Source organism: Hyaena hyaena, unplaced genomic scaffold (genome assembly GCF_003009895.1).
Source record: "Hyaena hyaena isolate Hyena2069 unplaced genomic scaffold, ASM300989v1 scaffold_64, whole genome shotgun sequence".
In the NCBI taxonomy this organism is placed as follows: domain Eukaryota; kingdom Metazoa; phylum Chordata; class Mammalia; order Carnivora; family Hyaenidae; genus Hyaena; species Hyaena hyaena.
Genome location: NW_024080698.1, coordinates 18,916 through 41,447, shown reverse-complemented (window position 1 = coordinate 41,447; position 22,532 = coordinate 18,916). Strand labels below are relative to the sequence as shown.

The 22,532-nt window shown below is 37.1% G+C and overlaps 1 protein-coding gene across 1 annotated transcript in view; it reads right to left on the bottom strand.

The window, feature by feature from the left end:
• The window catches only part of SRBD1 (S1 RNA binding domain 1), a gene marked incomplete at its 5' end in the record, with an annotated part of 187,745 nt that overhangs the window by 147,069 nt on the left and 18,144 nt on the right, over positions 1 to 22,532 (bottom strand). The window contains 5 exons of the mRNA XM_039232404.1: positions 1,527 to 1,630; positions 13,935 to 14,070; positions 15,267 to 15,363; positions 19,685 to 19,823; positions 21,375 to 21,492. Coding sequence (XP_039088335.1) covers positions 1,527 to 1,630; positions 13,935 to 14,070; positions 15,267 to 15,363; positions 19,685 to 19,823; positions 21,375 to 21,492 — 594 coding nt within the window. The remainder of the gene's footprint in view (positions 1 to 1,526; positions 1,631 to 13,934; positions 14,071 to 15,266; positions 15,364 to 19,684; positions 19,824 to 21,374; positions 21,493 to 22,532) is intronic.

The following is a 22,532-nucleotide window of genomic DNA, read 5'->3' as shown; positions in this document are numbered from 1 at the left end:
ATATTTGAGAGAGAGAGAGAGAGAGAGAGACAGTGCAAGTGGGAGAGGGGCAGAGAAAGAGGGATAGAGGGATAGAGCGAATCCCAAGCAGGCTCCACACCATCAGTGCAAAGCCTTATACGGGGCCTGATCCCATGAACCATGAGATCATGACCTGAGCCAAAGTCAGGAGCCAGACACTTAACCAACTGAGTCACCCAGGTGCCCTAGGATTATGTTCTTTCTATCCAACTATCCCAGAGTTTCATCATATTTTAAATTAAATTATCTAATTTCTTCACACTATTGTTTAAATCTATGATTTCTTTTAGGTATTTATTTCCTTTTTATTTTTAATGATTTTTATTTGTTTACAAGGAAATAAACATTCAGCAAAAAAATAAATAAATAAATAAAACCAAAATCCACAGGAGAGTATACAACAGAAAATTAAAATCTCACACTAGAACTATGGAATAGATCATTTGTATTTTTTTAAAAATGTTCTTATACGCAGACCTATTTTTTGCCATTAATGAGACTATAGTATAAATACTAATTATAAGCTGCCTTTTTAACCCAGTAAGGCATGTTTATATCTCAAGTTTAGCTCTATCTCAACTTTTTCAAGACGGCTGCACAGAATTCCAGGTATGGCTATAACATAATTAGCTTACAAAATTTACTGACTAATTAACATTGAGACAGACGTTTCACTTGATGGGTCCTTGGCTAGCATTATTTGGTCATTAAGCTAGTTAATCCTTCATGGAACTGGTTTTTGGCAAACTGGCTTCCAGTGAATTGATGAAAGTACTATGTTGGATGAGAGAGCTAATTTCTAAAGTACACAGCACTTATTCCTCTCAAAGAAAAATCCATCCAACTCTTCAGATAACTTCCCAGCAATCTCCCCAACTTAAGGTTACACAGAACTACATATCTTAACTGTTAGGCAAGCTTCTTGACCTTTGCATCAGTTTTCTCACTGGCAAAATGGCAGCTACAAATCTGCTCTGCCAACGAACCAGATTGTTATAGGGATCAAATACAGTCTGAAAAGTTAAAACTAAAAGTTAGAAGTTCTATACAAACATATGGTGCTATTTTAAAAGGTTCCGTTAACAAATGAAAAAAGATAGTAAGAAGTTACATAAGCTTAGACCTTTCTCTGAAATATCCAATAAATTTAATCCACTGCACTCATCTTTAATGTGCAAAATATTTTAGGTAACTACATGTATGTTTAGAGATTTATATGATAATATCTGACAAATTATATTTTTGCTTCAATTATCCTTAATGATTAAAACATTTCAAATCTGTCATATACAGCATGTTTTTGTTAATTTACTTTTTCATAAAATACTATAAGATTCCAATAGTACAAAAACATGTTAAAGTAAAAATCCCTCTCCCTAGAGATAAGTATTATGAATAATTTATTTAAATACTTAACATATCCTGTTTCCTATATAAACATACACAGCATTTATATTTATTTTAGAAATAAAATTAAGAAATTATGTAAAAATCCATAAACAGACCTGTTTTGAATGCACCACCTACAGAATTCATTCTTCACTCCATCAGAAATGTTGACCTTTACGGTCAGTATCTTCAAATTTTCCCCACGGTTAATTGCCAGGATCTGAATGCAAACATATGTGGCAAAGACTGATGATCCACAAAATATATAATTGGTCAATTTAACCAGTCAACATTTGTGAAATAAATAGAGTAGTTATCCAGTCTACAGCTATTCAAATTATTTATTCATTTATTTACCAAAATGATTTTTAAAATAATCACCTCTTTATATTTTTTTTAAAAAATGTTTCCAAATAAAATATAGGTATAAAGCCTATGACATTCACAGAAAGAGACTTTGGTGATCTAAAAATCTCATTTCAGATTTGATTAATTAAAAATTTTTGATCATCTGGAGTTAAAAAATGTATGTTTCACATTTGTGAAAATATATTATTAAGATATACAAACATGCAAATTCTCAAGTGGGATAATAACTACTGACTGTTACCATTTATTGAGCATTTACTAACTGTCAAGTCCATCTAAGCACTTTAAACACTTATCTAATTTTCAAAGCCACCAGTGAGGTATGTATTATCTTCATTTTACATAATAATTTTTCTAAGACTACTTTGTCCCAAATAACAAAGATTACAAGTGAAAGAAAAATTTAAATTCAGATCAAGCTGTCTATCTCTTAAGTAATATATTAAAAGAGCAACGGTCTTAAAATATATTAGAAACACTCCTTTAAAGAAGAGCAAATGGGACGCCTGGATGGCTCAGTTGGTTGAGCATCCAACTTCTGCTTCAGGTCATGATCTCATAGTTCGTAAGTTTGAGCCCCACGTCAGGCTCTGTGCTGACAGCTCAGAGCCTAGAGCCTGTTTCAGATTCTGTGTCTCCCTCTCTCTCTGCCCCTCCCCTGTTCACACTTTGTCTCTCTCTCTCTCTCTAAAAAACAAACATTAAACATTTTTTTTAAAAAATAAAGAAGAGCAAACAAACCTAAAGCAAGTAGAAGAAAGGAAATAATATAGAGGGAAAATAAAAAAGAGAACAGAAAAATAACCGAAAATAATGCTAGCACAACCAAAAGTTGGTTCTCTGAAAATGTCACAAAATTAGCAAACCTTTTACTAGGCCAAGAAAAAAAGAAGGAAGCATTCCAATTACCAAAATCAAAAATAAGAGGGGCCATTACTCTCAAAATTAGAAAAATAAAAAGGATCATGAGAGTACTGTGAACAACTGCACATCAAATTACATCACATAAACAAAATGGAAAAATTCTTAAAAAGACAGACTGTCAAATAGTAAATTAAAAAAAAAGAAAATCCAAAAAAGATCTAAAATAAAGACTAAATTAGTAATTTAAAATTTTCCCACAAGAAAATGTCCAGGCCCAGATTGCTTCACCAGAGAATTCTACCAAACATTTAAAGAATACCAATTCTTCACAAACTCTTCTAAAATATACGATAGAAGAGAAAACTTCCCTACTCTATTTACCCTGATACCCAAACCAGAGAAGAACACCGCAAGAAAAAAAAAAAAAAGACCATTATCTCTTATGAATATAGATATAAAAATGCTCAATTAAAAAATAGTAAACCAAATCCATAAATACATAAAAAGGATTACACATCAAGGTCAAAGGAATTTATTCCAGAAGTGCAAAGTTGCTTTAATATCCAAAAATCAACAAGCATAATACATGATATCCATAAAATAAAAAACAAAAATTACACGATCATCTTCTTTAATAATAAATGCAGAAAGAATATCTGACAAAATTCCAGCTTTTTAAATGATAAAAACACTCTAAAAACTAGAAATAGAAGGCAACTTCTTCAATGTTATAAAAATCATATACAGAAACTCCACAGATAACATCATATTTAATGGTGAAGGACTGGATGCTTTCCCTCTAAGATTAAAAGAGTCTTCTCTTGCCACTTCTATTCAACATTGTACTGGAGGTTCTAGCCAGAGTAATTAGATAAGAAAAAGAAATAGAAGACACCTAAATTGAAAAGAAAGAAATATATCTATTTGCAGGTAATATGATCTTGTATATGGAGAACCCTAAGGGATTCACCATAAAGCTATCAGAGCTAAAAAAGAGATCAGCAGGATTTCAGGATAATCACTTTCTAGACACCAGCCCCAATAAGCATTCTGAAAATATTTTTTTAAAAATTCCATTTACCACAGCAACAAAAGGAATAAAATACTTAGGAATAAATTTAACAAAGGACGTGCAAAACACATACTCAGGGAACTACAAAACATGGTTAAAAGAAACTGAAGACATGGAAACACAATTCATGTTCATGAACCAGGGGCTTAATATTGGGAAAATGGCAATACTCCCCAAAGTGATTCACAGATTCAGTCCACACCTATCAAATCCCAGCTAGCTTCTCTGCAGAAACTGACAAACCAATTCTACAATTCATATAGAAATTCAAGCAACCCTGCATCAATCTTGAAAAAGAAGAAGAAAGTTGGAGGACTCCCACCTTCTGATTTCAAAACTTATTACAAAGCTAACTGTAACCACAACTGTGTGGTATTGGCATAAGGATAGTTACATAGCTCAGTGAAATAAAATTAAGAGTTCAGAAATAAATCCATATCCCTACAATTAATTGATTTTCAACAAGGATGCCAAGACAGTACATCGGGGAAACTACAGTCTTTTCAACAACTGATGTCCAGACAACTGGACAGCTATGTTCAAAAGAATGAAGCTAGTCTCCTTCTTCATATCCTACACAAAAATTGTTCAAAACTGATCACAGACCTTAACATAAGAACTAAAGCTATAGTACTCTTAGAAGAAAATATAAGAGAAAAATCTTTGTGACCATGAGTTAGGCAAAGCTTTAGATATAATACTACACGCACAATCACTAAAAGAAAAAAATAGACTGTACTTCAATAACATTATACCTCAAAGGATACAATTAAGAAAGTGAAAAGAAAACACACAGCATGGGATAAAAGTTTTGCAAATCAGTTATCACATAAAGGAGTTAGATCTAGAACATATAAATAATACTTACAACTAACAAGAGCAAAGACCACGTCACCTCTACACCCCAAGTAGGAACCAATATAAAATAAGTGTTCAAGAAAAATCTGTGGGATAATTGACAACTCTTCATGTGACCTTATACCAAAAACAACACCTTTTCACATCTCTATCATCATAAGTTACAAAAATTAAGTTATAACGATGAAAAATATCCCATGGAAAGTAATATACTCTAATATTTTCATTATCCTCTCTTTCAACAGTAAAATGCAGATGGAAGAAAAAAATTAATTTTAAAAATGTTATAGTGAGCACTTCCAAGTTTGGAAAATACTGGCAATCTCTTGATTCCACATCTCCCCCTCATTTTCCTATAAAACCTTAATAAAGAGGGACACCTGGGTGGCTCAGTCAGTTAAGCATCCAACTCTTGATTTCAGCTCAGTGATTTCTCTCAGTGGTGAGATAACGCCCTGCATCTGGTTCTGCTTGAAATTCTCTCTCTCCCTCTCTCCCGGCCCCTCCCCCACTCCCATGCACTCACTCTCTCTCAAAATAAATACATAACCATTTCAAAATAAAATCAGGGGCGCCTGGGTGGCTCAGTCAGTTAAACGTCTAAGTTCACTCAAGTCATGATTTTGTAGCTCATGAGTTTGATTCCCATATCAGGCTCTGTGCTGACAGCTTAAGCCTGGAACCTGCTTCAGATTCTGTGTCTCCCTCTTTCTGTCCCTCCCCTACTCATCCTCTGTCACTCTCACTCTCCTCTCTCTCGCTAAGATAAATAAACATTTAAAAACAAAATAAAATAATACCCTAATAAAGAAAATAACATAGGACCTACATCTTTGGCATTTCTAGGAACCAGAACTAGACTGCCATCTGATTCCTCTAAAACAACGTACAATGCAACAGCAGAGCAACATATTTAAGAAAGTTAAGGAAAGAAAGTAAAAACCAAAAAATATACTGATCCAAGCTGTCCATGTATCAAGACCATAGGAAATGACTGTGAAAGTGTTAGAACTCAGAAAATACTGTTTATAGGGGCACCTGGGTGGCTCAGTCAGTTAAGTGTCCGACTTTGGCTCAGGTCATGATCTCATGGTTCCTGGGTTCGAGCCCCACGTCAGGCTCTGTGCTCACAGCCAGCTCAGAGCCTGGAGCTTGCTTCTGATTCTGTGTCTCCCTCTCTCTCTGACCTTCCCCTGCTCACGCTGTCTCTCTCTCTCTCAGAAATAAATAAAAAATATTAAAAAAAAAAAAAAGACAAAGAAACTACTGTTTATATATACCCTCCTTGAAAAATACAGAAAACCAGGGGTCAGTAAACTATGGCCCACAGGCGAATCCAGTTGAACCTCTGTTTTCATAAATAGAATTTTATTAAAAAAAACACTACCATGCTCACTTGTTTGTGTATTATCTATGACTGCTTTCATGTTGCAATGGCAGCTGTGTAATTGCAGGAAAAGCTACCTGGCTCAGAAAACCTAAAACATTTATTCTCTGGTCTTCTACAGAAAAACGTTGCCAACTCCCTATTAGATTGGAGAATAAGCTTCATTTACCCAAAAGAAGACTAGAAAGTTTTGGCAAAAGGACTAAGGACAGGGGTTTCATGTGATTGTAGGGCTAAAATTAAAACAAGCTTGGAACCAATTTCCATTAAGAAAATACAGGTTGCAGGGTACCTGGGTGGCTCAGTCGGTTGAGTGTCTGGCTTCAGCTAAGGTCATGATCTCGCAGTTTATTATCTGGAGTCCGACATCGGGTTCTCTGCTGTCAGTGCAGAGCCTGTCTCTGACCCTCTGTCTCCCTCTCTCTCTGTCCCTCCTTTTCTCTCTCTTTCTCAAAAATAAATAAACATAAAAAAATTGAATAGAAAAAAGAAAGAAAATACAGGTCGCAATCCTGATACCAATGTAGACTTTAAGCTAAAAACCATTAAGTGAGATAAAGCAGGCAAGTTTATAATGTTAAGCCACATTCTGGTTTTGGAATAGGGCAAGGGGACTACATACCACACTTTACAGACGCCGGTGGGTAAGACATCACTAACACGGTATAGTAGGGAACTCCAAAAGTCCAATCTACCACAACAGTAACAAACTGGCAATAACAGTCAGAATCAACTCTTTCAGAACTCTGGACCCTAGTAAAAAGCGTACAACAACGAGAGGAACACTTAAGGAAAAAAGAAGCCACAGAATCTTGGTAAAACAACACTCTGAACTGCCCCGTTTGCTACTCCACTCTGCAGATGAGCAGTGGCCATGAAGATAACAGCCTCCATTCCTAATGCAGGTTGCTAGTGCCAGAGGGAGCAACATGGACCATATCCTCAAACATTTGTGATCCTGTTTTGATCTGTTTGATGGCTCTCTGAAAGATAGACTCAAGGCCTTGCCTTTGTTTTGCCTCAGAACTTCCCCAGGACAGAAGTCATTTCCTGGGTGGCATTTGTTAAAAGTATTTAAAGGCAAGTGAATTTGTCGCACTGTTGAGGGGTAAGGGATAAGAGCAGAGTGATAGAGATTACAGTGAAGGCAACCAACAAACATCAACAACACCTTGACGAAAAGAGGCTTGAAAATTAGACACTAGAGGGGAAAAGGAGTCTTTAAAGTTCCTGCACAGATTAGAGAATCCAGGAGTCTGCGTGCATGCTTGGGACTAGACACATACTCTGGAAAGACCTTGAGCTTTCACCTTTGATGGACCTTTGGGCTCCATGCAAACAGGAAGTAAAAGCTAAGGCAGAGGTGTAAACACCCTTGCTACGCCAAAGTTGAAGGAGTACCCACACACAGTCAATCTGCAAGAATGGGAGAGTTTGTTTTGTGTTTTGGCTTCAGGCATTAAAGGCATTAAGAAAATCTCTCAAATAACCAGCTGTCCACGAAGCTAGCGGAAGAGATTTCAGTGGTCACAAATGACAAAGAATTCAGATATTTCAAAAATAACGTAGAAGGCACTAAACAAAAAACAAACAAATAAAAAACAACAAAACCCCCTAACATACAAAGGGAAACCTATCAGAGTGGTGACAGACCTATCTACTGAAACTTGGCAGGCTAGAAAGGAATGGCAGGAAATCTTCAATGTGATGAACAGTAAAAATATGCAGCCAAGAATCCTCTATCCAGCAAGCCTGTCATTCAAAATAGAAGGAGAGATAAAAACCTTTCCAAATAAACAGAAATTGAAAGAATTTGTCACCACGAAGCCAGCCCTACAAGAAATCCTGAGGGGGATGCTCTGAAGGAAAGGTTGCAAGGAACAAAGATACCAGAGACACCACCACAAACATGAACCCTACAAAAGATACAAAGACTCTAAACCCACATATTTCAATAATAACACTGAATGTAAATGGGCTGAATGCTCCAATCAAAAGACATAGGGTAGCAGAATGGATTAAAAAACAAAATCCATCAATATGCTGTCTACAAGAAACTCATTTTAGACGGGAAGATACCTTCAGATTAAAAGTAAGGGGATGGAGAAATATATATCATGCTACAGGAAATCAAAAGAAAGCCGGAGTAGCGATACTTATATCAGACAAACTGGACTTTAAATTAAAGACAATCACAAGAGATGAAGAAGGGCACTACATAATAATTACAGGGTCCATCCATCAGGAAGAACTAACAATCATAAATGTCTACGCACCGAATATGGGAGCACCTAAATATCTAAAACAATTAATCACAAACAGAAACAAGCTTATAGATAAGAATGTGCTAATAGCAGGGGACTTTAATACTCCGCTTACAGCAATGGATAGGTCAACCAGACAGAAAATCACTAAAGAAATAATGGACTTGAAAGACACATTGGACCAGATGGATCTGACGGATATATTTAGAACTTTACATCCTGAGGCCAGGGAATTTACTTTCTTCTCAAGTGCGCATGGCACATTCTCCAAGATAGATCACATACTGGGACATAAAGCAGCCCTCAATAAATATAAAAGAATAGAGATCATACCATGCACACTGTCAGATCACAATGCTTTGAAACTTGAAATCAATTACAGGAAGAAGTCTGGAAAACCGCCAAAAACATGGAGGTTAAAGAACACCCTTCTAAAGAATGAATGGGCCAATCAGGCAATTAGAGAGGAAATTAAAAAATATATGGAAACAAATGAAAATGAAAACACAACAATTCAAAATCTATGGGATGCGGCCAAGGCAGTCCTAAGAGGAAAGTACATTGCTCTCCAGGCCTATTTCAAGAGATTAGAAAAAGCACAAGTCCAAAATCTAACAGCTCACCTAAAGGAGCTAGAGGCAGAGCAACAAGAACGCCCTAAACCCAGTAGAAGAAGAGAAATAGTAAAAATTAGAGCAGAAATAAACAACATAGAGACCAAAGAAACAATTGAACAGATCAATGAAACCAAGAGTTGGTTTTTTGAAAAAGTAAACAAAATTGACAAACCTCTAGCCAGGCTTATCAAAAAGAAAAGAGAGAGCACCCAAATAGACAAAATTATGAATGAAAATGGACTTATTACAACCAACCCCTCAGAAATACAAGCAATTATCAGGGAATACTATGAAAAATTATATGCCAACAAATTGGACAACTTAGAAGAAATGGACAAATTCCTAAACACACACTCACTACCAAAATTCACACGGGAAGAAATAGAAAACCTGAACAGACCCATAACGAGTGAAGAAATCGAATCAGTGATCAAAAATCTCCCAACAAATAAGAGCCCTGGACCTGATGGTTTCCCTGGGGAATTCTACCAGACATTTAAAACAGAATTAATCCCAATTCTTCTCAAGCTATTCCAAAAAATAGAAGTCGAAGGAAAACTCCCGGACTCATTTTATGAAGCCAGCATCACTCTGATTCCCAAGCCAGACAGAGATCCAACAAAAAAAGAGAACTATAGGCCAATATCCTTGATGAATACGGATGCAAAAATTCTCAACAAGATCCTTGCAAATCGAATCCAGCAGCATATCAAAAGAATCATCCACCAAGATCAAGTGGGATTCATTCCTGGGTTACAGGGCTGGTTCAACATTCGCAAATCAATCAATGTGATCCATCATATCAATAAAAGAAAAGATAAAAACCATATGATCCTGTCAATAGATGCAGAAAAAGCATTTGACAAAATACAGCATCCCTTCTTAATAAAGACTCTCGAGAAAGTTGGGATAGAAGGAACCTACTTAAACATCATCAAAGCCATCTATGAGAAGCCTTCAGCTAACATCATCCTCAACGGGGAAAAACTGAGAGCTTTCCCCCTGAGATCAGGAACACGACAGGGATGTCCACTCTCACCACTGTTGTTTAACATAGTGCTGGAAGTCCTAGCATCAGCCATCAGACAACAAAAGGAAATCAAAGGCATCAGAATTGGCAAAGAGGAAGTCAAACTTTCACTCTTCGCAGATGACATGATACTCTACATAGAAAACCCGACAGACTCCACCAGAAGCCTACTAGAACTGATCCAAGAATTCAGCCAAGTTGCAGGGTACAAAATCAACGTACAGAAATCGGTTGCATTTTTATACACCAATAATGAAGCAACAGAAAGAGAAATCAAGAAACTGATCCCATTCACAATTGCACAAAAAACCATAAAATACCTCGGAATAAACCTAACCAAGGATACAAGAGATCTGTATGATGAAAACTATAGAAAACTTATGAAGGAAATTGAAGAAGACACAAAGAAATGGAAAAACATTCCATGCTCATGGATAGGAAGAATAAATATAGTTAAGATGTCATTACTACCTAAAGCACTCTACACATTCAATGCAATTCCAATCAAAATTGCACCAGCATACTTCTCAAAACTAGAACAAACTATCCAAAAATTTGTATGGAACCACAAAAGACCCCGAATAGCCAAAGTAATACTGAAAAATAAAACCAAAACGGGAGGTATCACCATCCCAGACTTCAGCCTCTACTACAAAGCTGTCATCCTCAAGACAGTATGGTATTGGCACAAAAACAGACACATAGACCAATGGAACAGAATTGAGAACTCAGAAGTGGACCCAAAAGTATACAGCCAACTGATCTTTGACAAAGCAGGAAAGAATATCCAATGGAAAAAAGACAGCCTTTTTAACAGATGGTGTTGGGAGAACTGGACAGCAACATGCAGAAGAATGAAACTAGATCATTTTCTCACACCATGCACAAAAATCAACTCAAAATGGATAAAGGACCTGAACGTGAGACAGGAAACTATCAACACCCTAGAGGAGAAAGCAGGAAACAACCTCCTTGACCTCCACCGCAGCAACTTCTTACTTGACACATCCCCAAAAGCAAGGGAATCAAGAGCAAAAATAAACTGTTGGGACCTCATCAAGATTAAAAGCTTCTGCACAGCCAAGGAAACAACCCAGAAAATTAATAGGCAACCAACGGAATGGGAAAAGATAGTTGCAAATGACATATCAGATAAAGGGTTAATATCCAGAATCTATAAGGAACTCACCAAACTACACGCCCGAAAAACAAACAACCCAGTGAAGAAATGGGCAGAAGACATGAACAGACACTTCTCCAAAGAGGACATCCAGATGGCCAACAGACACATGAAACGATGCTCAGCATCCCTCCTCATCAGGGAAATACAAATCAAAACCACACTGAGATACCACCTCACGCCAGTCAGAGTGGCTAAAATGAGCAAATCAGAGAACTCTAGATGCTGGCGAGGATGTGGAGAAACGGGCACCCTCCTACACTGTTGGTGGGAATGTAAACTGGTACAGCCCCTCTGGAAAACAGTGTGGAGGTTCCTCAGGAAACTAACAATAGAACTCCCCTATGACCCAGCAATAGCACTGCTAGGAATTTACCCAAGGGATACAGAAATGCTGAGGCATAGGAGCACGTGTACCCCAATGTTCATAGCAGCACTCTCCACAATAGCTAAAACATGGAAAGAGCCTAAGTGTCCATCAACAGATGAATGGATCAAGAAGATGTGGTTTATCTATACCATGGAATACTACATGGCAATGAGAAACAATGAAATCTGGCCACGTGTAGCAACATGGATGGACCTTGAGCGTGTTATGCTGAGCGAAATAAGTCAGGCAGAGAAGGACAAATATCATATGTTTGCACGTATAGGAGGATTAGGAGGAACTTGACGGAGGAACAAGGGGGAGAAGAAGGGGGGAAATGGTGGGGGAAAGGGAGAGAGGCAAACCATGAGAGACTCTTGAATGCTGACAAAAACTGAGGACTGATGGATGTGGGGGGTAGGGGGGAAGGGGCATGGAGGAGGGCACTTTGGGGATGAGCACTGAGTGTTATGTGGAAACTAATTTGACAATAAACTATTTGTAAAAAAAAAAAAAAAAACAACAAAACCCCCCAACAGCAGTAACAACATATGCTAGGGGTGAGGGTGAGGGGAGATCTGATTTCAGGGTTGCCAGTTTACAACACTCAAAATGTCAAGTTTTTAAGATAAAACCACAAGGCATGCAAAGAAACAGGAAAGTATGACCCATCTATGGGGGGCAGGGGGGAGAAACTGACAGAAACTATCCCTTACGAAGATCAGACATTGGTCTTACTAGACCACTGTTTTAAATATGCTCCGAGTTAAAGGAACATGAACAGAGACCTAAAGGGAATCAAGAGAATGCAGTCTCAGCAAAAACAGAATATCAATAGAGTTGAGAATTATAAAAAGAAACCAAATAGAAATTCTGAGCTGAGAACTACAATGACTGAAAGGAAAAATTTACTCAAAGGATTCAATAGTTAATTTGAGCAAGCAGAAGCAGAATTTCATCAGCCAACTTGAAGATAGGTCAATTGAGATTTAGAGTCTGAAAAGACAAAAAAAAAGGAAAGGTCTCAAAAAAAAAAAAAGGTCTAAGAGACCTGTCGGACATTATCAAGTATATACCCACATACATATAACAGGAGACCCAGGAGAGAGGCAGAAGGAATATTTTAAGAAATAATGGCCCCAATTTTCCCAGTTTTGATAAAAAGCATTCATCAACACATCCAAGAATCATAATAAATCCCAAGAAGGAAAAACTGAAAGAGGTCCACAGTGAGACACATTATAATCAAAGTGTCCAAACCTAAAGCCAGAGAATCCTGAAAGAAGAGAAGCAATTCATCATGTGTTAGGGATTCAGTAAGACTAACAGCTGATTCTTCATCAAAACCATGGAAGCCAGAAGACAGTGGGATGATAAATTCAAAGTGCTGAAGGGGCGGCGCCTGGGTGGCTCAGTCAGTTAAGTATCCGACTTCGGCTCAGGTTACGATCTCGCAGTTCATGGGTTCGAGCCCAGCATCGGGCTCTGTGCTGACAGCTAGGAGCTTGGAGCCTGCTTCTGATTCTGTGTCTCCCCCTCTCCCTCTCTGCCCTTTCTCCACTCACACCATATCTCTCAAAAAATAACCGTTAAAAAGAAAGTGCTGGGGAAAAAAATGTCAACCAAGAATTCTATACCCAGAAAAAGTTCTGGAGATGGTTGCACAACAATGTGAATATACTTAACATTACTGAACTGTACATTTAAAAACAGGATGGTAAAATTAGAAGTTAAACACATGTTACATGCATTTTATCACAATTAAAAATAAATTTTAAAAAAGAAGGAGAAACTAGGACCTTACAGATAAACAAATCCTGAGGGAATCTGTCACTAATAGATCAGCCCTACGTGAAATGTTATAGGAATTAGTTTAGGCAGAAATGAAGAGGCATTGGACAATAACTCAAAAGCATACAAAGAAATAAAGAACACTGGTAAAAGGACCTACATAGGTAAAAGACAGTAATTATATTTTCAGTTTGTAAATCATCTTTTCTTCCCCTATGTGACATAAAAGCCACTTACACACTGTAGAGACAACCTATGACTCCAATTAGGAAAAAAAAATAGTAAACTGAAAAATGAAATTAAAACACTGAGGTTTTAAAAAACTATGACGTATACAACTAAGTGAGATCTCTCACACTTTATTCTAAATCAGATCACCTCTAATTTGTATGTCACATGGAAAAGATCCAGAATTGAGTTCAAATCCAAGCACACTGAGAAGCAAAGTCTAATACAAAAGATTACCAGCCAGAAAGTCAAGATAGCTGAAGTAGTTACTGTCAGCTCTGCTAATAATTCTCAGTGTTATTAACTTTTCTGGGTCTTGAGTTCCCCCATTTTGAAATGGGAAGGATATGACAATATTATAAGAACTTATATGAAAAAAAAAAAAAGAAAACGGTTGCCTTAAAAACTTTACTTCCTTAATAACCAAAGCAGTAGGCAAATTCAAAGTACCATCATTATTATTACTACCAGCATGGATGAGCAGTTTCCTTATTTACCTGATGATGTTGGATGTTTCTTATGTTGCATGAAAAGTTCTGGTAGAGCAGAAACTTATTGACGTCTTTCTCATTTACTTTTTTTGAGGACACCTTTGCCAGCGATGACTGGATACAAATATACCTATTTTGGCACCTGTTCAGATAAAATTCAAAAAACAGGTAGTTGTTAATATGTCCCTTAGTAAAGAAACACCTTAGTTGGAAATAACATTAGCAACAAACATAAGCCACTACCAAATGAAAATGTTTTAAATGAGGCCCAGATATAAAATGTTCTTGACCCATCAAAGGAGGACTCTGCCCATTCACACTAGCACAGGACCTCCAGGTCTATGTCTGTATCAACTCTCCTATAAAATGGCTTCATCAGTTCAGATACTGCTTGGTATCTGCAGATACCAGATCAAGATTTCTAGTCTAGGTATCTTTTCTATCCACTGAGTTAGGCAGTCAGAGCCAAGTAAAAGCCAAAAAGAAGGGAAGCAAGGGGATGCGGTAGGACAGCTTCCACTGATAGGCCAAATTCAGCAGTATAGTTACTTCCAAAAACAATTAAAATCCGGGCAATGCTACTTCCACTCGTTCCTACTAAGGCCAGTGAGGAAACAGGAACGTTCTCACCCAAGGATCAACAAAAACCCTGACAAGCAATGGCAGTCAACAGTTCATCTCCACCTTTCCTTTCCTCTGCACATCTCCTCGGCCACGATGTGGAGAAAGAGTAAGAGCAGACTGCTGGCAAAACCCTGTCTTCTCTGCTGATACAGAGCCGAAAACAGATTAAAATAGAACTCTGAGATATCTTTTTTTAATGAGGCATAAAATCCAATGGCCTAGGTCACAAGGTTTTAATCTCTTATAAATTGGGACTGTGATACCATGGATGAGCTGAAATCCACTTTGAGGTCAGCACTTTTATCTATACCTGACATTAAAATTAAATGATATCATACAATACACGTATAGTACACACATCACGTTATGTTTAAAGAGCATGCCACCTACTCTAAATGAATACGAATCTCTCCGGCACACATTGTGTAACCACGTGGTGGTTTTTAAACTGCTCCTCACAACCCTCCATTGAGGGGTTTCAGTGGAAGGAGGATGAGCAGACAGAGTTCCAGGCTCCCTGCCTAGAATTCAATTAAAGCAACCTTATTTTTATCTGTTTTATGTACTAGGGCTCTGCTGCTTGAACAAAGAGTTCTGCTACCAAAAAACAGTCCCCAAATAAAGTTTTTAATGAACCCTGGTGTTAGCACTAACCATATGACCCTTAACAGTATGAGTCCACAGAGCAGAGAACTCTATAAAAGAGTTACTCACAATTTCCGAATGAAGTCAAGCGTGTCTTTGTCTTTAGCAATCATGTCTGCTAAAATATGCTGCACTCCTGTTTCAATATCCTGGAGTGCTGAAAGTCCTTTAAGAAATGGGTAAGAAAGAGGGAAAACAAAAACAAGAACTACAGATTGGTCTTTTAAAATCTATAATTAAATCACAATAAATTTATTCCAGTCAAAATGAACCCTTCAGCTGAAAAGCTTAAGACAGAAAAGTATCATGGCAATGACTTGTTTACCTCTGCAAAAAAAAATGACAAGTGTCCAAAGCAATAATACAGGACTTTTACATACCACATAACCTAGTGGTGAAAAATACAGCTCTAGAACCATGTGCCTGGTCTAATCCTAGTTCACCACTTGCCAAATGTCTGACTTTGGGTAAGCTACATGACCTCTCTGTCCCTCAGTTTCCTATAAAAATGGAAAAATAATAGTACCTACTTCGTGAAGTATTTACAGAGGTTAAATGTATTCTGGGAGATAGGTAATAAAAGAGTCATAACCCAAGGTATACCATTTCATACCAGTTACAAATTTTATCTTTTTCAAATAGTAATTTTATTAATATTCCTATTTTGACTTCTGAGGCATTTATTCATATCTATAATGACCCATTTGAATTTCTCAAATCTCAGGAGCACAAAACAAGAGCTATTTGTGATCGTTCATCTATTTCATAGTTGAATCGTCTACCATTGGTGTGTTATGTTCTCTCCAAGTGCTTCTGGTTTGCTAACTGACAGCATTGACTCTTGAACATTATGGACCCTGTGATATCAACTTCCATATACATTGAGAGAGATCATCTGCATTGCCTTCTTCTGTTTCCTCTGTCTTAATTGTTCTATCTCCATTAAAGCTTCTTTTTTTTTCTTTCATTAAAGCTTGAATTACACAGCAATAAGTGTCAGAATTATGTTTTTCTGAGATCATGACTTTAATGAGTAATAGGTATAAAAGACGAAGAGAACAGGACAGACTTATGAAGTGATTAATAAAGAGAAATGCATTGTTGGGTTTTATTATAACTAATTTTATAGTAACTACATTTATTTTAAAGAAACTTAACCATTAAAATTAATACAAATTCTGTTTACATTTTAAGAGAATTTCCCTATGAGGGAATTTTCAGGAGCAAATTACCTTTGAGGTGGAAGGTTGTATATATAAAGGACCTAGAACAGCTGTGGCATATAGTAAGCAGTCAATAAATGTCTGTTCTTGGTGAGCTATCTCCCTAGATCAGTCTTCATCTTAGAAAACCAGTCACTGTGTACTAATTCCTGGAGTCCCAAAGCACCTCACAGCATTATGACACAAAGTTTAATAAGAACACCAGGGTGATAAGTCAAAAGGATGGAACCCATCTCCAATGAGAATCATCAATGAGAGAGAAAGGAAAGAGGAAGTTATAGATTTTGCTATTATAACAAAGGACCTTTAAAAAGCCCCCATCATTTTGGGTGAATACAATTTGTAAACTTTTTACAATTAATAAACCTTACATAATTAAAATTATGCTAAAGCTCTAGAGCAATGTTTTGTATGATCTAAGGACCCAAAAATAAAATCACACTAGATACTTATTACAAATACAGATTCCTAGACTTTGGGACTTTTGTTTTACAGAGCATCCCAGCTAATTCTGATACTCATTAAAGTTAAAAACGAAACAAAACCCAGCACTGCTGGGGGGAGAGGAGGTACCCTGAACTACTAGAGCAGCGGTTCTTAATGGGAGGTAGAAATTATCAGTCACTGGGCTCATCCAAATTACATACCCCCTCTCAGTCCAACTAAGAGAAAAGACTGGAAAAGAGTCTTGTGTGTTTGAAAAACCACCTTCTTCCATCAAAAAGAATTGATCACTGGGGATTAATACAGTCAAGAATAACATAAGTTCAAAAAGTTTAGCACCTCAATGAAATCAGGAGAAAATAAGGACCACACAAGCCGAAAATCACATTTCCTTTCTTGTAGTGAAAGCTTTCCAGCCACAGATCCTTCAAAGCTCCACAAATGTAACAAAAACAGAAGGACCAACTCTTCTTTCCACTTTATCTACTCAGGCTACCTCTTCATCTGTACAACAGAGCAATCAGCTACTCCTCCTTGTAAACAATAAAGGAGGGCACCTGGGTGGTTCAGTCGGTTAAGCGTCTAACTTCAGCACAGGTCATGATCTCATGGTTCATGGGTTCAAGCCCCACGTCAGGCTCTATGCTGACAGCTCAGAGCCTGGAGCCTGCTTCCGAGTCTATGTCTCCCCCTCTCTGCCCCTCCCTTGCTTGCGTGCTGTCTCTCTCTCTCTCAAAAATAAACATTTAAAAACATTTAAAACAAACAATACAGGGATATTCTGGAAATTCTAGGATGTACTCCGTCTGTATGTTTTCGATTCAAACCAAATTCTTGTTGGTCTGTGGCAAGAAGTGTCTTCTACTTCACCCTGAAATATCTGGTCTCTTAGACATTTCTTTGAGAAGTGATGGGAATAAAGAAAATACTTGTTTAGAGAAACAATAAGAGAATTGAGGGTGATCATGATAGCCTAAAAAGTGAGGGGAAAGAGCAAAGAAAAAAACACTCCAAGCAAACTTTAAAAACCAGCATCTAGACTGTTTGGTATTAATTGTAATTCTTTGACATTTATGATAAGAGTGAAAGAAAAAGGGAATAAAGCAAACAGAAGGTCCAATACATGTGCTTAAGTACCATAACTGCACTGAGCTCTGACCCATCCACATTATCAAAAGTATCACCAAGTGTCCATCAGCATGTAGTCCATGAGCATCACTATACATGGCCATGCAAAGAGATACAGTTATCAAACCTACCCAGTAGGAACTCAGTGTGTGTGAACTAAGCAAAACTTTGTACCAAAGGAGGTGAAAGAAAAGGAAATCGACCATAAGAGAAAAATAAGAACAGACAACAAAACTTTATGCATCTGATATTCTGAAAACTCCAACATTTGATTCTAAGAAAACCTTCTATTACTGGGCAAGAAAGTTCCCACTGTGGCTGACCTTCATGCTTGTCTATAGTCTCAGCTACTATTAAAACGTTAAATTTGCAATCATTTGAAAAGCAAACTAAAAACACACATTAAAAAATTAAACAAACTTGAGTTTTACTCATTTCAATCCACTTCTAAATGCAAATAACAGTAATTTGCTTTTTCTTTTAATTATTGCCTTTTCCAAAACAGGTATGAGGATACGTGTATTTGTATGTGAACAGACATACGTAGTTTCACAGACACGCATCCTTAACTCTTTAATCACAAACTCACGCTGCTGAATTGTTTAAAAGGAATGCAGGTTACAGTGTATGCTAGGATACATACAGCTATATGTATGTATACTCTACTGTGGAGACAGCAGAGTACACACTGTGGATTTTCCTGTCAGAGACTGCCCCCTACAGACACGTATGCCTCCCAGCCTAAAGAATCAACAGAAGGCCAAAGAAACTAGAATGAGTGCAGGAATTAGAAGAGCACCAATCTACCCATCCTATCCTGTGAGAGCACTCCTGAAAGCAGCCACTCTGACGCAGAGCTCTCGCTCTAGGGTTTATTTCATCAATAAAACCAATGTATCCTGACATGTGTCAGTTGTCACTTTCTTGGGGATTTTTTTTAGAAATTTCTTCTTCTCCTCTTCCCATCTCATTCTTTATTGTGCATAAACACACACACACAAAAGGAGAGGAAGATACATTTCAGGAAAAGACACTTTACACCTGGAGAGTAAGAGTATGGAAGTAGGCCTTCACTTTATAACTCATATATGTCAGAATGGCTGAAATTCGTTTTAAAGAGTGCATATAACTTTTGTAATTAAATACTTTTTTAGAAATAGAATATTTTAAAAAATAATATAAGGCATTCTTTATAACATTAGGATGTGAAAAAATTATTTAAAAAGGAAAAGAAAGCAATTATCTTAGAAGAAAAGGTTAGTAAAATTGAAAAGATTAATAAATCAACTACAGTAAAATTAAGACCTACTATTTTCTTTCTTTTTAATAGATAGCATAAAGAAAGTGAAAGGGGAAGTTACAAACTGGGAGAAAGGATTTATAATACAGAAAACAGAGAGAAGATCTTAAAAAGTACTTATAAATTATTAAGAAAAAGAGAAACAACACAAAATAAAAATGGACAAAAGACTAGAACAGGCACTTCATCAAAAGAGGAAGCTGGGTGGCTAAGCAGGAGGTATATGGGGATTTGTTTTATTGGAATTATTTACTCTTTATATGCTATAATATTATTTTGTATAGTCATTACTTAAACAAATTTTTAACATAGTTTTCAAATTTAAAACAAAACAAAAAAAGAAAAGAAAAAGAGAAAGAAACAGGGATGATCTCTTGAAGTAAAGCTGGTACCTTTTACATCGGGTTTGATATAAGATAGCAGATTGAGCTGCCCTGGATTCTCAAGCAGTGTCCTGGCTGCTCCTTCTAATCCCAACTGCTTTGCTCTCTGGGCTTTAGTGCCTTTGCTCCCAGTTTTATATGGAGCTGACTGGGGGGAAAAAATAGAAAAAGAAAAATATACCACATCATTCCATTTTAAAAAGCAAAATTAAAACACAAAATTAGAAGACATGATGGGAATGCTAAAAAGATCCTTTTCTCAACCCTTCAGAGACAAATTAATACTAACCATTAAGACGGTTGTTCCTTATCTGATTCTTTATACTTTTCTACACATTCACATTAGTCATTTATTTGGATTCACTCATCTTAAAAACAGTGCCAGGGGCACCTGGTTGGCTCAATCGGTTAAGCATCTGACTTCAGCTCAGATCATGATCTTGAGGTCCATGAGTTTAAGTCCCACGTCAGGCTCCATGCTGACAGCTCAGAGCCTGGAGCCTGCTTCGGATTCTGTGTCTCCCTCTCTCTCTGCCCTTCCCCCGCTTGCACTCTGTCTCTTTCTCTCTCAAAAATAAATAAATTTTATGGGGCGTCTGGGTGGCTCAGTTGGTTACATGTCTGACTTTGGCTCAGGTCATGATCTCATGGTTCATGAGTTTGAGCCCCATGTTGGGTTCTATGCTGACAGCTCAGAGTCTACAGTCAGCTCTGATTCTGTGTCCCCCCACCTCTGCCCCTTCCCTGCTTGTGCTGTCTCTCATTCTCTCTCAAAAATAAATTAACATTTAAAAACATTTTTAGTTTTCTTAAAAAATAAATTATACATACATATACATATACATATATATACATACACGTGTGTGTGTGTGTGTGTGTGTATAGATAGATATATATATATATATATATATATATATATATATATATCTCCTCTCCTCAACCCAAGCAAGCTCCTCCAAAAGCTGCCAACACACAATGCTTCTTCCCCTGCCTACAGCACATTCACTCCTCAACTTGAGCCATCAGGCTTCTCTGCCCACACACCTTGCTGAAAGTGGTAACCCAATGAGCCACAGTGATCCCCTGATTACCAAATATACATCTTTCAGTCCTTGTCTTGCCAAACCTCACTGTTACATTTACTTACTTAACTGTTGATCATTACCTCCTTCTAAGAGTCTTTTTCCTAGTCTTCCAAGGTGCCATCATCTCCTGATTCTCCTCTTACTTCTCTGACCATTCTTTCTATGTCTCCTTCTTTGGCTCACCCTTCCTCCACACGTGCTTCAAAAGTTAGTGTTCCTCAATGGGCTATCCTGACCTGCTGACTCACAAACCCTCCCTGAGTGAAATCTTCCATTCTCATGGTTGTAAATACCAACCACATGCTGAAGACACTCACAGCTACGTCTCTAGCTCAGCACCCTCCCTTAAGCTTCCCAGTTCCATAACCTACTTTCCTGTGCACTCCACTCAACTGGGAATGCCTTAGAGACAAGGACTATGTATTACCTATCTTAGCAAACACACAAAAAAGCATCTGATACTCATTGAATAAAGAATAAACACTTTGTTGAATTAAATAATGGTGGCTGAGGATTTTAGCTTTTTATTTCCAGATCTATTATAAGTATAAAAAGATCTATATAATTATATACTTAGGTAGGTATTATATTAAAAGATTAAAAGAGTTTCTTACCACATGTTCAAGTTCTTCGAAAGTTTTACAGTTCAGCAAGGTTTTTAGCAAGCACTCAGACATCTTCCCCTCCTTCTTAATTTTTTGGATTGTACTATGAACCTTCTTTGCAACAGCCCTGAAAAGAAAAACTTTCATTATATATAAGACTTATATGTCAAAAATTCCTTTGTGAAGCTATCTCAAACTGAGAGAAAAGTTATAGAGGAGATAAAAACATTTTCCCCCTTTGAGAATAAGTTACCTTCACCCAAATACTTTAGTGTATGTTTTCTATAAACAAGAATCGCCTCCTATGTAACAATATAGCCATCAAAATCAGGTAATGGGTATTGATATATGACAATATTCTAATCCTCAGACCTCATGTAAGTATCACCAATTATTTCCATAATTTCTTTGGTAGCTAATTCAGTTAAGAGTGGGTTGTATGTAACTGCCACGTGTCTACGGTCTCCTGCAAGCAGAAACAGTATTTCAGTCTCCCCTTGATTTTTAAAGCCTTGAAACTTTAGAATGTTACAGGCCAGTTATTTTGTAGAATGTCCTGCAGGTTGAGTTTCTCTGATGTTTCTTCACAATTTGATTCAGATGGTATATCTCTGGCCAGGAATATTATAGAAGTAATGCCATCTTCTTATCACTGCATCCCGTTAGGTAGCAAATAATGTTCACTTATACTATTATTAATCACTTTAGATCATCTGATAGTGTCTGTGGGTTTCTCCACGATGCAGGCACTCTATTTCTTTGTAATTAAGTATTTTGTGGAGAAGTGCTCTGAAACTATTTAATTATCCGACTGCTTATTAACTTTCCATTCATTCACTAACTGATTAATATCATCATGAACCCATGCTTTTTTTTACAGTCCATTACTAACACTTATTTTGATGCTCAAATTGTTCTAAATTTGACCAGGAGTAACCCCTTCAAGCTAGTTTCTGTGTTCTTTTGACATGTTTCCATCATTCTTTGAGCCCTTCCTTATTCCATCCAGGCTTTTGCTTTCCCTGCCCCAGCCCTGGAATCAAATAAATAGTATATAGAAACCAAGTTATGGGTGATGGATGTGCTCACTGCTACCCATCCATAACTGATTTCTAAATACCGTTCTCCAGTGGAGAGAGCCAGGATTCCACTGAGAAAAGCTGATTC